Raw genomic sequence first — 17,482 nt, forward strand, 5'->3', positions numbered from 1 at the left:
CTGAACTGGTTGCAGTTCCTTTTCTGGTTCCACATGAGGGCGTTCACAAATAAGTGCAGAATGAATGGAGGTCTATGGAGCTGTACCCCTCAAATCCACTTCTCGGGATATAATTTTTTGCCCAGAAATTCAAATGTTGCAGTCGAAAGAGGGGGCAGAAAAAATACAAACCGCTGAGTATTATATTTTTTGAGTCACTTATTTGTTCTAAAAAGCCTTTCAAATGTGTCAATGACGTTATTCATTAGCAGAAAGCTAGTGTGTTGTGGGCAACAACGACCCAATCTGTAAGAAATCGAAAGGACATGACTACCGTAAAACTCATCGACTAAGGGTATCTCATGCTGCACGAGTCCAGTACACCCAATGTCACCATCACTCTGACTAAACACAGAACTATATTTGTGGAGGAGGGCCCTACCCTCCTGCTCTTGACTGTGACTGAAATTGGGCCAGGATACTTGTGATAGGTCTAGGGGACCACTCTGCACTTGTAATGACTGAACCTGAACAGTGCACCCATCCTCTCTCGACCTCTCTAGTGTGATTGTGTTGCTGTTTGTCGGTAATTGTGCTGCATACAACTCACCAAGGATGACTCGACGTGGAAGCCAGATATCTTCAGATGCAACATTAACTACCGGCACCCGTACTTTCCCCTGTATTACTGAAAGAAAAGCCCTCGAAGCTAAAAGGCCATCTGGCATCCTGTTGATGGTGGGCTCAAACAAAGCAGAATGGAGAGCACGGCCAAATTGTTGAGTGCATGTGGCAGCAACCATTTTCAGTGACCCAGCTGGTACACGGACAGGAGAGCGTCCATTCAATTTAACACATCCTAGAAGGCCAGATTCGGACAAACAGTCCAATTTGTGACACTCTGACAAAGCATCCTTCCAAACTTCGCTAGCTGTTTGTACAGTAGAAGACTGAAACAATGCTGAGCCATGCTGATGAAAGACCTCCTCATAGCAACCACTTATCACATTCATGCCTAAGAGGCCAGGCACCTTGGCTTTGTTCGCTTGACTAACTGGGTGAGGGGGGTCGCGGACAACCAGGACACCCCTACGTGGGAGGGCCTTTCCTAGAACTGAAATGTCTAGCTCTAGATACCCCAGATATGGAATCTCTAGGCCATTAGCTGCCCTTAGTTGGAGCCAACTGCACTCTTGCAACTGTTTGTCACCTCAAGACTGAAAATGTTGTTTAAAGAAACTCTCTGATATAGTGGTTACCGTTGACCCAGTATCAAGTAAGCAGGGAACTCTGACACCCCCCATCCCAATCTGTACCACAGGACAAGTCCCAATGAGTTTTAAGTGCTTTGAATTTACAACTGAGCCGTTGAAATCCCCTTCTGACGGCCGGCTCGCTACACCAGAGGGGAATAGTTTCCCTGTTGCTCGGAACCCTCAGCCGCTACACCCGTTTCCACCCCTTGGACAGCCACCCTTCCCCACACATTAGACCCAGAGTTTCTAGGCAGTTCTACACGACAAAAACGGGCAATAGGCTGGTCACAACGTAAACATATTGGTTTACCATCTGGTTGAAAACGATATGACCTACGAGGGGGTCCAGTAGGGTCCCGATTCAGCATGGTGGGTGAGTGGGAGGAGGCCAATTGTTGTAAAATAGCATCTAATTGCGTTTGCTGTCTCCGTAAACACTCCTTCACTCCCTCTGACAATTCATCACTAGGTTTCATAGTAACTGCATGGCTGTCAGCTCGACACTCACCCACCACCTGAGCTTGAAAGTCACAGGAGTAAGCACGAGCCCTTGGAGCACCAACCCGTTCCCCATCTTCCACCCAACGAATGGCTTCACTGCGTATTGTAAGAAAAGAACACTCAGGGTTAAGCCTAACCGACTTTTTAAGTTCTCGTCTTAGCAGCCCATCACGCACATGTTCAATGAATTGATCCCGAACCAGAGCATCCGGATTCGGGACACCTCTGGGGTTGCTACGTTTTATAGACTCCATCAATGACAATAAGGCATGAGAGAATTCCCGAATTGATTCCCCCTCTAACTGTTTGCGGTGAAAAAATTGCTTCTGGAGAGAGATAAAAGATTGGGAACACCCATAAATTTCAACCAAAATCTGCAATACTCTGTCCGGGTCAACTCGATCAGTAGATGGGCGGAACCAAATTTCATTTTTTGCTTCACCATCCAACAAATCATACAGGAATAAGGCTTGCTCTGCACGAGACATATGTCGTACTTCTAAGGACCTACGTGCCTCTTCCACCCACTCCTCTACAGACAAAGGGTCAGTACTTTTTCCAGAAAATCGGGGACATTTTCTCTCTCTAGGCAAGTAGACATAACGTTCAGACCTATCAGGTGCTATTGGGGCCGGAGGAGTACCAGACCCTGATGTAGAAGCCCCCTGTTCCCCTTCAGAGCTCATTTAGCAGTCTAAGCTGTTCTTGACTCTGAAAGTACAAACACAAATTGCCCACCTCAAGATAGAGAACACAAATCAGAGTTTGGTACAGATGAGCAGGTTTACTTCTTTGTCGTAAGCTGACTCCAATATCGTGTGGCTAGAGGGTCTTTCGTCGAATGGGGGTAACCACTGTTTTCCCCAATGTATTCCCACAAAACAAAAAGAAAATCAAAACTACATGCACCGGCAAAACTATGAGCTCTGAAAATCAGTGACAGCTGTAACCACTCAGTCCTGCCCGACTATGCCAAATGTGGCCTGTAGCATAATGTTCTAAACAGTGACTACGCCACTCCCGGTTAGAAGGGTGGGAGAGCCCTATACCATACACCTAGGTCAATTCCCCAGCAAGTTCACTAAGAGAATAAACTGATCAGGATACAGCTGTCATGTATTCAAATTCTTATTTATTTCACAAAGTTGTTTTTATACACAAGGAAGACAATGGGCTATAAATCGCCACCAGTAAGGGTAATAGTAGGCAATGTGCAAAATGCAATCTCAATATTGTGCAAAATGGCAGTAAGTAGTATCTCAGATATTGTGCAAAATGGCATGAAGTAATAAATATGGCAGATATTATTATGCAAACTAGTAAATAGGAACAATAACTGAAATAAGTTACTATTAAAGGATTATAAATTACATCCAACAGTCAGACAGTACACTGCAAATTCGCAATAGTCCAGGACTTCAGCTCAATACAACCAGTACTCAACAGCTAGTACTGAGGCTCAGAGATGTAGTGATGGTACCAACCAATAAGACACACCACACAGCAAAGATGTTTCACAGCAAACACTAAACAAAATCAAACAAAACACCTAATGTAGGCTACAAATGAAAATAAATGCAGCTGCCACTTTAAGAGAAGATAACTTCTATTCAGAGTGCCCAAGATACACAGCACACAAGGGTGAGAATAACTGGGGTTGGCTATATATACACACACACACACCTTAGTTAACCTGTGTACTAACATCAAAGACTGAAAGATATTGCACTTAGCCCACATAGCCACTGATAATTGCACATAGATATAATTGCAGAAACCCGTTAAATATTAACACAACTAATGCAAATCACTAGACACACATTAGAAATCACCTTAGATATTGCACTAGCCCAATACGCCTCTTCAGTTTGCGACAGCACACACTAGTCAGAAGCCTAGGCCTAGTCAGATATTACACATAGCCCACTAAATTCACGAAAGCTCAATAAGAAACAAACTTAATGAAAAAACAATAACATCAACATGGGAAAAACAGTGATGCCCCCCTCTATCGTAGCAACACCAATTAGGACCACGGCCGCGGCAAGCCACCATGTAGTAGTATAGACTCGTTCCTGAGAGTAGAAATGGGAGCGTTACCATGCGAGGAAATTACCATAGTTAATCTCATGTATACCCAACACCCGAAGCATTAAGTACACTCACATAAGTGACTGGTATAACGTAGCTTAAACCATGGAGGCTACCAGAGAAAGAGAGCAACATTACCTTGGTTGACTCACTTAACCCCGAAACTCGTCTCGTTGCGTGTACGGCGTTACAGCTGGGCTCACACCACCAGCGATGCTGCTTGACTTAACAATCCAGTATGAAGATAAAGACTTAAAACGCACATCCGATACAATCCAGTATGAAACTCGTCTCGTTGCAGGCACGGCGTTACAGCTGGGCTCACACCACCAGCGACGCTGCTTGACCTAACAATCCAGTATGAAGATAAAGACTTAAACGCGCATTCTATACAATCCACAATCATTCCAGTATGGAGGCAAAGTAGGCCACGCTTGCCAACGACACAGGTGCACTCAGATGAACAATAGGCTCGGCATCTCGTGCTAGGTGATTTACAGATGACGTTTTAAGGCCTAAGTGAGACCTCATTAACCTAACCACGTTCCCGCTGGGCCCTAATGCCTGACCGTGAATGTGCACAGACAGAAAGGGGGAGGAGGAAATGATCTAATATAAAAAAAACGTACAAAGTACTGCCATGGGCTACACTAGCATTAAAGTGGATTCGATCCCGCAAAAGCAACACACGCGTGACTCTCTCCATCCTGATTCCCTACTCTTTGAGCCAACTAATATGTTACGCGAATCAATTAACTATTGTAGGCTACCATTAATTAATACACCCAGGTAACATGTTGTCCAGGCTATCTGAAACAAGGGGTTGCCTCTCATCTACAACAACTGGTTACCTTGGGCTGCTACAGTCGTCAGTGCACTGTGCACAGTAGGCCTATGCTACTCTTTGTGGTTGATCAACTAAAAATAAAAGATGTATTTGGTGATGACGTTATTGTAGGCCTAGTAGACCTAAATTCTGAGAAATTAAATGGTACGAGAAACGATCTACATAGCGCACCAGACCGCAATGTCTTCAAGGGTTGAATGAAGGGAGTTTGCAAAAATTGGTGTATTTTTCAAGTCAATAAACATTCTTAATTCTTAATTTTCGAATGTCTTTGTCAGGAAACATCTGACTTTTAAAAACCATAGGCCTGGTAGTCGCTTAGACAAGGAGTTATAAGATAAAGGCAATACCATTTGTGTCACCTAATGCAGTTCAGTGAATTAGCAAGATACCATCAGAAGCCAACAATCATAAGCACCTGTCTTGGGCCTTGCTTCCCCCCGCGCATGAAGCTGTCTGCGTGTTGTAGGCTAGATTTGCGTGAGTTCTTTCTATCTGCTTTACTTGTGAGTTGCGACCACCTAGGCTATGTTATAGACGTTCTATGAGGTACCAGTGTTTAGCTGTGTCACAAAACAATAAGCTTTGTCAGACTACTTTTAAAATGATATTCAGGGCTATATACATTTTAAACATTCGGGGCTGAAGACCTGACAAAGCCTTGCGTTAATTCTTCAGGTGGGAAGTGTCAGGAATTTTCATACGAGAGACGCTCTCATTGGTGGTTAGTATATGGAGTAGGGAATTGACAGCAACATATCCAATCACATTATGAGAGATGCTGAATTTAACATAAACTGCAATGTTTGATTTTAAATGAATGTAAATTTAGCCGGGACTGTAAGCTGGCACATGTGGGTGCTCGATGTTTTCAGTGGGTGCCCATGGGATCGGCGCCTATATGACAAGCGTATCTCGCGGTTGCATCCATTACAAACAGACATGCAATGTGAACGTCTGGGATTGGGGAGAGCACTAAATGCTCTTCGGAATAAGCACGAATTCAAGCCTTTAAATGAAAAAACACTCTTTAATAATCAAAAAAATAAACGCTAATGAAGTAAACTTGTGACCATCAAAAATCGTTTATTGCCTGTAACTCCGTGATAACAGGACGTAACAGGAAGGCATTTGGCTGAGCAACGGAGGTTAATATGCTCTATATTTTGTCCAAATGATGTCTGTCTATCATCGTTGCACTCGGAGAAAACCAGAATGTTTAATTTGTCCTGCATTTCTTCTACGGCTGCAAACGGGATTCACTCGCCGTTAACCAAGTATTTCTTTATTAGGGCAGGGCAGGCATATTTCTTGCTATTAAATTATTTCAAAACCAGTCTGCTAAAGTCTGTAGTGAAGTCTGTGTAGGGTTTTCCAGCTCCATTTCTTTTTACGAGACACCCTGCTCACTTGAGACCTCTGCCGGTTGTTGCAGCGTCGTTGCAGCGTTACTGGAAAAATACAAATTAAAGTCGCGTGATGCCGCGTGATCCCGCGTGCGGACCGCGAGGGAAGCTGGCCAAGTCGAAGCACTGCCCACTGTACATGTGCAATGGTGCTTAATACAGACCTTGTTGAGCACTAATACATACACATATTAATTATGTATTAATGGCTAACATAAAATATAGTGCTACCATTTAAACGTAATAGTGAAAGCAGGATAGCTTCCAACTCTTCCAACTTACATATGTAATCATTATTCTTTTTCAAACATGGTAGTTGCAACAATACTTTCTTTCTTACAAGATTTACCACTTTTTTGCGGATGCCATGTTTGGGGTTGTATGACATTTTTCTTCTTCCTCTTTTAGTATGTGTCTGAGGTTGTGATTGGAGCACCGTATGCTGTGGGAAAAGACTTGCTGGATCATTTCAAGGTATGCAACAAGTACTTTTAGAGGCCCAGCATTTCAGTATAATGCAGTATCACCACATTGAGTAATCTATACAGCATCACCCAGAGGAATTGTCCCAGATGTCCATCACACTGTTTTTTGCTGTAGGATGTGTTCAACGTGAATGTGAAATTTTCTTTCAGAAAACCAGCTAGACTAATTTTAATAAATGTATGCATTGACGCTTTTCACACATGAAGTTCCTAATGGAAAAATAAAGTTCTTTGAATTTGAATTTGAATTTTACAGGTGGACCTTGTGTGTCATGGGAAGACTGAGGTGTTTCCAGATAAAGACTCCTCTGATCCTTATGCTGTAAGGAAATTGTCATTGTTACACTCTTTCTATTTTTTATTTTTTTGTGATTGTTTTTTATTCACATTTTCTGCAAAAATGGTACAAACAGTAAACGCATACATAAAATAACAAAAAGGAGGGGAAAAAAAATAACCAAAAGGGCAGATCAAGCAATAAACAAACAAAAAAATAAGCAAATACATCATTAATAAAGGAATATTTTCAATTGCACAGAGTGTTTTTAATAGATAGGTAGAGTCCCTTCCATGCATTTACTGTGGATAAGCTAGCTTTATTCAGTCTAGCAGTAGTCTCTTCTAATGCTGCAATATTAAGCAAAGAATTAGTCCAGTAGCATTTGAGGTTTGTATCTGGTTTAAACCACAACTGAAGGATTGATTTTTTGGCAGCAGTAAAACCTGCAAATGCCATACGCTTTTCCCGTAAAGGGAGCTCAAGTGAAGAATCATCATTCAATAAACAGAGACAAGGATCTAGTACAAGATTAGTATCAAGGAATTTAGACACCATATGAATAACACACTTCCAGAATTTAGCTATGGTGGGACAATCCCAAAACATGTGAAGAAAGGTGCCTGTGGAATTTTGGCATAGAGTGCAGTGTGGGCTCTGAGAGAGATTAATTTTAAAACATCTGTAAGGTGTTGCATAGGCTCTATGGATTACCTTATAGTGGATTAATTGATGTGCTAAACATTTTGATGTCAGTGGTAGGTTAGTCCATACATTTTCCCAGTCGGGCTGGACACCCATCAATCTTAGCTCCCTTTCCCATATTGACATAATAGCAGGGGTGAAAGTAAGCCGGTACTGGCCGGTACGGAGTACCACTAAAATATTTGGAGAGGGTACGCCGTACCGGAAAGAAAACTATACTGTCTCTGAAAAATATAGCACTTTCAGCATGACAACACAACTGCTAACGTCAAATTACCAGAAGCAACATGTTTCCCCAAAATATATTTCATATACATAGTTCTGAACTGTATCTGAATTGTGTCTAAACCTCCCGTGCAGCTGGACAGACAACGAAAGCAAGCTATAGCGCCACAGTAGTAGCCTACAGTAATTGCGCCTAACGTGCACTGGTATCCAAAGTGTTTTAGCAGACGGACGTTTCTTGGAAAGTCTCCCAAATAAAAAAAAAAAACATACAGGCTAAAGAAAAATATGTTGATGTTTCAATAGCCTATTCTGGTTTTATGTGTGCAGTGTTTCGCTGGAGAGACAGGAGACAGACAGTGCAGTGCGTGTACGGCTTAACCAGATCTTGCGCAGCAATAATGAAAGTGTTTTAGCGGACAGTAGTATGTTGCAGTCTCCCAAATAAAAAGGCATGACTCAAAGAAACGTGTTTCATGATATACAGTAGCCTATATAAAAAAAAATTGATTGGAAGTGGGAGCGAGCAGAGTAACTAGGTTAAATAAATAAATAAATGTTTTTTAAGTGTTTGCAATTTATTCATAATCAAAAACAGATGCAGGTGGGTTAAAGAGTGATACTAGAGTGATAAGAAGTCCTAGTGAATGCTTGATAAGTAGACTATAATACAGTAAATAAACAAATAAATAAATAATAAATAATTAGGCTAAGTGAAAATTTTGGCGCGCGCTCTGGGCGCGCATTATAACTCTATATCATAGTACCACCAAGAAATAAAAACTACTTTCACCCCTGCATAATAGGCAGTGATTTCATGGAGCCTACTAATAGAAGATTATATAGCTTTGTGACCAAGCCTCGAGAGCCATTGTTGGGGTCAACATGAGTGGACAGGGGATGAGGACTTAATGAATGCCAGGGTACTCCATATGCCTGCATCGCTGACCTCAGCTGGAGATACAGAAAATAGGAAAAGCCTGGTAATTCATACTGAGCTTGAATGCCTTGGAATGTGCGCAGCGTGCCATTGTCGCAAATATCACAAAGTTTATGAATGCCTTTTGATGCCCAGGTGGAGGAAGTAAAAGGTCAGCCACCTGACAACAAACAAGGGTTGTTCCATAAAGGAGAGGACAAAGTAAATTTGTAATTCTAGCCTGCATAGAAATAGGTAAAGAGCTCCATCTTTGCAGATCTGCAGTTACTTTTTGCATGAGACCATTGTAGTTATCTCGTAGGATAGTTGGGAGAGAGCCACTTATTTTAATACCGAGATAGACAAAGGAGTTTACCACTGGAACAAATGGGGGTAGTGAGATATTGTCTTTATTCTGACCTATGAGCATTAGTGTAGATTTGGACCAGTTGATCTTATAGCCAGATAGGTTATGAAATGTATCAAATAACTGTAAAACACAGGAAACTGTTTGCGTGACATTGGACATATAAAGCAAAATGTCATCGGCATAAAGCGAAATATGGTGAGATGTGCCTAATAACGTGATTGGTGAAATAGACTGGCTTTGTCTAACTGCCTGTGCAAGGGGTTCCAGAGAGAGAGCAAAGAGCAAGGGGGATAAGGGACAACCCTGTCTTGTACCATGCTTAAATTCAAAAGGGAAAGATTTGCAAGACCCAGTTAGTACAGAGGCGGTGGGAGAGCAGTACAGAGCTTTGACCATCCCTATGAATGTTGATCCAAATCCGTAGTGTTCTGAAAAAGTAACCACAAGTATTCCCACTCAAGACGATCAAACGCCTTTTCTGCGTCGAGTGAAAACACTGCAGCAGAGTTATGAGAGGCATCAGTTGGGTTAATTATATGGAGTAACCTCCTCAAGTTATCTGATGCTAATCGTCCTTTAATGAAACCAGTTTGGTCATGGTGAACAAGTTTAGCAATAAGGGGCTCTATTCTTCTAACTAACACCTTTGCAAATATCTTTATGTCAGCACAGATTAAGGAAATGGGTCTAAAGCTTGAGCAATCCAGAGGGTCTTTGGTTTTTTTTCAGTAATAAAGAAATAATAGCTGTCTTTTGGTCCCTGTGGAAAGATCCTTCTTTAATAGCAAATTCAATAGACTCAAGAATCAGTGGGCCAACAATCTCCCATATTGCTAGATACAATTCTGGTGGGATGCCATCTATACCTGGGGATTTCCCCTTTTGCAGTGATTTTGCTGCCTCATATAGTTCATGTAAGGATATTGGATTATCTAAACTGGTTCTATCTGGATTGTTTAGTTTAGGTAAATGGAGGTTATTTAAAAAGGACTCACACACTGTTTTGTCAAACACTACCTCGGAGGAGTATAGTTTGGCATAGAATGATCGAAACGTCTGACTGATGGTTTTTGGGTCTGTAACCATCGTTCCCTCTGCTGTTCGAATTATGTCAATAGATGACTTGGATTCGCTCTCTCTTAGTCTCAGCGCAAGCAAGTGGCCGGGCCTGTCCCCTTGATAGTAGTATTTTAGCCTAGTCCTATGAACAATAAAAGATGCTTTAGAAATAGACAGTCTATTATATTCTCCATGTAAGGCAGAAAGAGAAAGGTTTCTATCCTCGCTGAAATGCTCAGACTGCTGTTTTGAGATTCCAATTCTGACATCCTATGAATGCTCTGTGATTTCAGTTTAGAAGAAAATGCAATGCTTATGGTCTCCCATAATATTTGTGGATTGGAGCACCCATGTTTGTTTAAATTGATAAATTCATGTAACTGTTTTTTAAGTGTATCCATAAATTCGGAATTATACAAGAGAGTATCATTAAAACGCCATCTACGGAACTTCGGCAGCGAAGAAGATGGCTTAACATGACACTGGATTGGAGAGTGATCAGATATCAATCTTGGCAGTATGTCTATTTCATAGATTTGATCCAGTAGGGCAGGGCTAATGAAAATATAGTCAATTCTAGACATTGATTTATGCCTCGAAGAATAAAAAGTAAAGTCCTTAGCACTTTCATTCCTGGCTCGCCAGACATCCACCACGTTCACTTCCGTAATAAAACGATTTAGGGCGACGGTGGAAGGAGGAAAGGAATTAGACGCTGGCGATTGGTCTAGCAAGGGGTTAACTGTTGCATTAAAATCCCCACCTATCAACAACTGACAATCGTGAAATGGCAGCAGCGCATTTGTGATATCAACAAGAAACGCTACATCGAAATCGTTTGGGGAGTAGATAGATGCCAAAAGAATCTTTGTAGGCCTGCTGTTGACACTAATGACAGCATAAGCAAACCGACCACTCGTGTCATTTCCCGTGAAATGCGCTGTTATCTGTGTGGATCTTTTCACTACTATTAGAACGCCCTTGGATTTATTACTAGCACATGAGCAGGCTACGATTTTGTATCATCTATTTTGAAAGCGATGGACATCCTGTTGTTTTAAATGAGATTCTTGAATAAATGCGACGTCTGCATTACTGCGGTGTAAAAATTCAAGGCACCGTGTTCGTTTAACGGGGTTGTTCAAGCCACGCACAGTCCAACTGATTATGTTCAGGTCAACCATCTGAGACGTTTCTATCACAATGTCGGCTCATGTAATGCCAAGAAAACAGGCAACTCCATTACAAAGAATTCCACAGTACTATCACATACAATAATGTATTGCTCTTAAAACTAAACACACGTTTACGATCTGCCACAAAACATAAAAGTACATCAAACACTGTAACTATGAACACAAAGTAAAGAAACCGCAAGGGAATAGCAATCCCTTTGGCTTGGTAACCATAAAGAAACTCTAGAGACGTGATTCTCATATAGCAATGCAGCATTTCCACTCACAACTCGCAGTAAAGCGGATATTAAGCAAACAAAATAATATAAAGTCAACGGATAATCAGGAGCCTAGCCTTGAATGTTGCTAACTTAATGCATGCAGGCCTATTGGACAGCTGTATGCTAGCCTAAATGGCTGTAAAAGTGCAGTGAACTTAACTGGAAGCTGGCATACCTCAAAGTCCATTCAAAAAAGAAAAGAAAGTTTTGTTTAGGAAGAAGGATATTGAAGTGTGGCTCGTGGGGATGTGATATCCATACTGGAGTGGTTTTCATCCATTGGAGGGTTGACATTCTCCCGTTGGGCACCAGTTGTGTCGGCAAACTGTGATGCTGGTCTGATGGACTGTAAGAACAGCTCGGCCTCTTCTGGGGTGTTGAACTCAATCTGTCGGCGGTCATGTGTCACTTTCAGTATAGCTGGGAAACATAGAAACGACTGTATCCCTTGTGAATTAAGTTTCTTCTTAACATCGGAGAATGCCTTCCTTTTCTTTGTGGTCTCCAAGCTGTAGTCGGGGAAGAAGCTGATTTTGTTCTCACAGTAGTGGAGTGACTCAACGGCTCTCGCAGCATTTAGAATTTTTTGCCTGTCCTTGTAGTTCAGCAGTTTAAAAATGAGTGCGCGTGGTGTGCTGCTCAGATTGGAGTGAGAATAAATGTGATGCGCCCTCTCTATGCTAATGTGGCATTCAGTCAGTGATGGGAACCACTTTGGAATGTTGGTTTCTAGGAATGAAACAGCATCCCCTCCTTCAGCCCCCTCTTTTAGACCAACTAAGCGGAGATTGGGAGGAGCATCTCGCTGCAGCCTGCGGGAAGGCGAGGCTTGACATCAAGCCCAGCTCACATCCAAGTCAGCCATGTTTTTTTGTATTACGTCACGCAGTTTAAAATTGCTGGCGGCGAGAGGGAGGGAGGCAGTCGGCAGAGAGAGCCAGGACTCGCAACGAGACTGGGCGAGCAAACCAGCAACTTACTGCAAAACACGTTTTATTGTGTAATTCAACACGTAAACTGTGGATTCAAACCAGTGCAGCAACTCGCAACAGCACCAACGTTTCCATAAGAACGCTGTTGTCACACTATTCGTTCGTCAGATAGGAACTAGCTAGCTGGCTAGCTAGCCAGCAAAGTTAACCACCCAGATGGCAAGAGGCTGGCGGCGGCCCACTGGTTTCGCTGTCGCCGGCGGACTGCTGAGTTTTTGCACATCGGTTCTACCACGGTCCGCTGGGCTAGCGAGCCTCAGATTTGACAGCCTTTTCTTTATTCATTTATACGGCGGACTGCCGGTGGCCTAACATTACCATCGCGGGTTGCTGACAAGTAGCCTATCTACCGGTGGTCGGATAGCTGCTTGCTATCTGGGCAGTAGCCTATATTTGAGATGAGGATGTCGAGCTTGATCTAACCGGTTAACGTTGCATGTTTCTGGTTCACCTGTTGTTAATAAAGCAAAATCGCCCCTTTGTAGGCTATTTGGTTGTAATGGAGAATTCTTGCTGTTAAACTGATAGTCCATGATAATGAAACACACCATTCTACTTTTGAGGGCTAAATTAAATGAAATATGGCTCGTTTTCTGTTTGAACACATTGTCATCAATATTTAAAATGACCAATTTTTGTGAATGTGCATGGTTATTGTTTCAAAACCGGAAATCAAATGAACGAAAAAGTAGGCCTACACGAACCCAATTACAGTAACTAGCCTAGGCCTACATGAAAAAATCATGTAATTTGTGTTTAGCCTAAATCATCAGTTTCTATCATCTAATATGAAACAATATACTATATAATTCGCTACCGGGCTGTCGGTAGTAGGCCTAAAGCCAAAGCGTATGGGGAGTGATGTAGGCAAAGAAAACATGGCTGAGTTGGATGTGGGCGGGGCTTGATGTCAAGCCACGCCTTCCCGCAGGATGCAGCGAGGTGTACTTGCAGATTGGATCGGCGGCTTCTGTCCTCCATGTCAGCGATCTTGGTGGACAGTTCTCTTACTGTTGCTTGTAGGGTGCGGATAGTTGTTTTATCAGAGCGAACTGAGGCTTGCATGTTGTCGCATCTTGATTCCAGCAATTTGATAGATTGAGCTTGTTGTTCCATCTGGTGGCCAATGGAGAAGATTTTGTCACTTGTAGCCTCAACTTTAAGTTTTAGCATGTTCATCTGGGGTGTTAGTATGCTCTCAATAGCCTCTCCAACAGATGCCTTGACTAGCCTGGCCTTGCCTGGAGTTCTAGCCTTTGCTCGCTGAGAACTAGCTTAGCCGCAGAACGTACAGCACTGTCCAGTTCCTCTTTCGACATCGACATGGTTTCTTTGAACTTCTTTTTAGTTGGGGAACTTTCTTCCTCACGCAAGTGAACTAATTTAGTCTGCCTGGACATAATGTATAACTAAACACTGTAGGATTAGGTTTGCTATTGAAAAATAAATGAAATATACGGATTGCAAGCGGAGCTGAAGTTTTAGTGTTGCATCGCCATGTGCAGGTCACGTGATCTCCTGCCACTCTTTCTATTTTTACACTTTCAAAATTGTTTAGTGACTAGAATCAGAAATGGATCAAAATCAGATAAGGTTGTTGCTGCACCGTCTCAAATTTTGTTCAAACCTTGTCTATTTCATCAATGGGTCCTAAAACCAAGGCCTGTGAAATATTTCTGTGCAAATCTTTTGTCTTCATATCTTTTTCAGACCTTGAAATTCTTTCATTTTTTACGGCTTGAAAAACATGTGCCATGTTTGGGCATTAATATCATGACATATTTTCCCTAGCCTCCTCAAATTTTTTTAGGGTGGAAGACCAACTCATAAAAAGCATGTGTAAACAATTTAAAGTGTGCATTAAAGGTTTCCTGACTTTCAAAAGATCCCTAGATTTCGGAAAAATAAAATGTCATATAAATCAGGCTTGGAATAATATATTAACAAACCCCTCTGTAAAATAGTTATAATGTATAATGTAATAGTAATGTATAGTTAAGTATAAGACTAGAAAGGTTGGTGTATGTAAGTGCTTCTGAAGTGGAGATTCTGTGCTCAGAGTGGGAGAGGAAACTCATTTTGAGAAAACAGCCTTGAAACACAGCCAATGAGATTCTGTACTCAGCCTAGACTCACCTTTGAACTTTCACGATTGGTTGCTGATACAAAGGAAGTGTCCATATATGGATCACAAAGCGTGATACAGGAAAAACAGAGCTTTCCAACGGTACTACAGATGATATGTTTTGGATCACGTTTGCGGTAGTACATGCAAGGTTAGAATGCTAACTTTTGGTGAATTTAGGAGAAATATACAGGCGTGAGTAAACACAATGTAATGAAATAAACACTTAAATGTGTAAATAAGACTTTTTTGTAGTAGTAGTGTGACAAAATACATGCTAAGGTAGCAAACTAGCACAAAATCTTGAAATTAACCAGTGCATGAAAAAACTGTCTCGCCTTAAGTGTGATATTGAGGGTATTAAAAAACAGTTTTTTTAGTTTTTTTATTTGGTATCAGTCACTATTTCCTCTTCAAATACATCAGTTTATTATGTTTTCCCACAATTTGAAGTCTCCACATCAAATGACCATGACAATAATAAGGATAAAACAAGGCGTGTTTGTATTTTTGTGTCATTTTCAAGCAACTGAAATGGTATGTGGCTAGCTGGTAGGACCATAAAAATCTATGTGGAAATAGCTAAGTATATGGACATTTAGTGTGTAAAGTACGGATATTGTTAGGGCTGGGCGATATGGACCAGAACTCATATCCCGATATATTTAGGTTGAATATCGATATACAATATATATCCCAATATTTTTTCCGCAAAGTTAGAGCTGTAAAATGAAATGTTCAGTCAAATATGAGTATTTTTTTCATAGACTTATAGTCAGGTGCGACTTATATATGAAAAAATATATAATTGAACATGCTTTTAAATGTTAATTCATATTAACTGACATGAACCCTACATGAAACATTACTGTCTAGCCGCGAGAGAGCGCTCTCAAATGCACAAGTTCTGTGCACTTTCAGTCAGAGATTAGTGGTTGCGCTATGCCTGAAATACACGTGCATACAGTACCTAAATCCTCAAATTACCGGTATGGCCAGGATTCTGTTTGGGCCTCAGATTCGGACAAATAAAGGCCAGTAATAGTTTTGTTTCAATTTAATTCATAAAAGAGCTCTTCTTAATATTCTATATTGTTGGTTGGTTTAATATTGTTGCCAATGAAAAGTCATTGTCTTACACCATGAGTCTCTGACACGTTGCTCTCAAGCTACCAGTTGCATGCCGCCCCAGCTTGCCAGAGGCTGAAGCAGTAACCTACATTTAAACACAATTGTTGCTGCCAGGCATCAGCCTACGAATTTTATAAGAAAGTAAATCATGCTTAACTCATTGAATGCCAAGCTGTTTTCGGAAGCTTTGTCCTAGAGTGCCAGCAATCTAGACCATTGTTGATGATTTTTGTACAGCCACAGCATATTCTGTGTTATAGCTATGAACACATACAATGGCTCATTTAAAAGGTGAGACTTTAAGCTCTTAGTGGGTGCAAACCGTGTATTTCTACACGCCTCTGTTCCTGAGAAATCCCAAGCTAAACAGTGGCTAGTTTTCATCAAAATCGCTGTTTTTTTCTAGAAATGGAGATAAAACGTCTTTCATTAAATATGAAGTGTTGCCTGTAAACTTTCCGGGAAGTGATCAGCGAGACCTGGCGAGACTGCCACCTAGTGATAGACCCACGAAAATGGCCTGGTTTTGAGCTGACGTGCAAGCGTCACTCGACCCAAAGCAGCAACCGAGTTATGATAAAATGTCCAGATTGTGCGTTTTTCATTAGTTTTCAATCGTCATATATTTAATTTCCATTCATCACACAGTTCCCAAAATCACATATAAGGTGTGTTAGAGTGTCTAGTTTCGTAATTAAAAAAAAAGAAGCTAAAAACGTAATATTACGTTTTTGGCACTCAACGCATGGGAAGGAAAAATGAAATATTACGTTTTTGGCACTCAATGAGTTAATTAAAAACATAACTAAATTTAGGCTGAATAAGGTTTCCATTTCAGCACAACTCACGTTTACATGAATAAATGAAAGCGGATGCCTTATCTCGCAATAAGTGGATGGAAATCCCAACACCCTTTCATACATGAAACTTAAAGGAAAATTCTGGTTTTTAGCACTTTAAGGCCCTTTTCTGGTTTGTTTTGGATGAACTAGAGTGGTGGACACCGAAATTTTGACGATTGGTCCTGTCTCGACTTTTCTGACTCGTTTTGAATCGCCTTTGACTTCTCAGGGTGGCTGGCAATGGGCATACTGTAGTAGGCTACAATCATGTCCTAAAACAACCCTTAACGTTCGTTTTCAAAACTGTGCAACTCACCGAGTGGTTAGTGGTGTTCGTTGATGTTCCAAAACAAGTAGCGTAGCGAAATACAGTTTCTGTCGTGTTTTATTTGGCATTTTGTAAAATCCCATTGATTTCTGTTGGAAGACTCATTGCACGTTGATAGCTGCGCCACCGTCTATGCTTCAGGTTCAAATATTGAGCGGTTGTGAATAGTTCCAAAATAGCAAATAAGACGGCTGGAAATCATAAATTGCGCCGAGATATTTGCTTTTAATAATCAACGAACACCACTAACCACTCGGTGAGTTGCACAGTTTTGAAAATGAACGTTAAGGGTTGTTTTAGGACATGTTTGAGAAGCCTACTAACATTATGCCCATTGCCTGCCACCCTGAGAAGTCAAAGGCGATTCAAAATGAGTCAGAAAAGTCGAGACAGGACCAATCGTCAAAATTTCGGTGTCCACCACTCTAGTTCATCCAAAACAAACCAGAAAAGGGCCTTAAAGTGCTAAAAACCGGAATTTTCCTTTA

General features: G+C 41.3%; 1 protein-coding gene across 1 annotated transcript in view; it reads left to right on the forward strand.

Annotated features, from left to right (window-relative positions):
• The window catches only part of LOC125297786 (ethanolamine-phosphate cytidylyltransferase-like), a 94,204-nt gene that overhangs the window by 38,507 nt on the left and 38,215 nt on the right, over positions 1 to 17,482 (forward strand). The window contains exons 10-11 of the mRNA XM_048248259.1: positions 6,489 to 6,554; positions 6,822 to 6,887. Coding sequence (XP_048104216.1) covers positions 6,489 to 6,554; positions 6,822 to 6,887 — 132 coding nt within the window. The remainder of the gene's footprint in view (positions 1 to 6,488; positions 6,555 to 6,821; positions 6,888 to 17,482) is intronic.

The sequence above is a fragment of the Alosa alosa genome, chromosome 7, assembly GCF_017589495.1.
Source record: "Alosa alosa isolate M-15738 ecotype Scorff River chromosome 7, AALO_Geno_1.1, whole genome shotgun sequence".
In the NCBI taxonomy this organism is placed as follows: Eukaryota; Metazoa; Chordata; class Actinopteri; order Clupeiformes; family Clupeidae; genus Alosa; species Alosa alosa.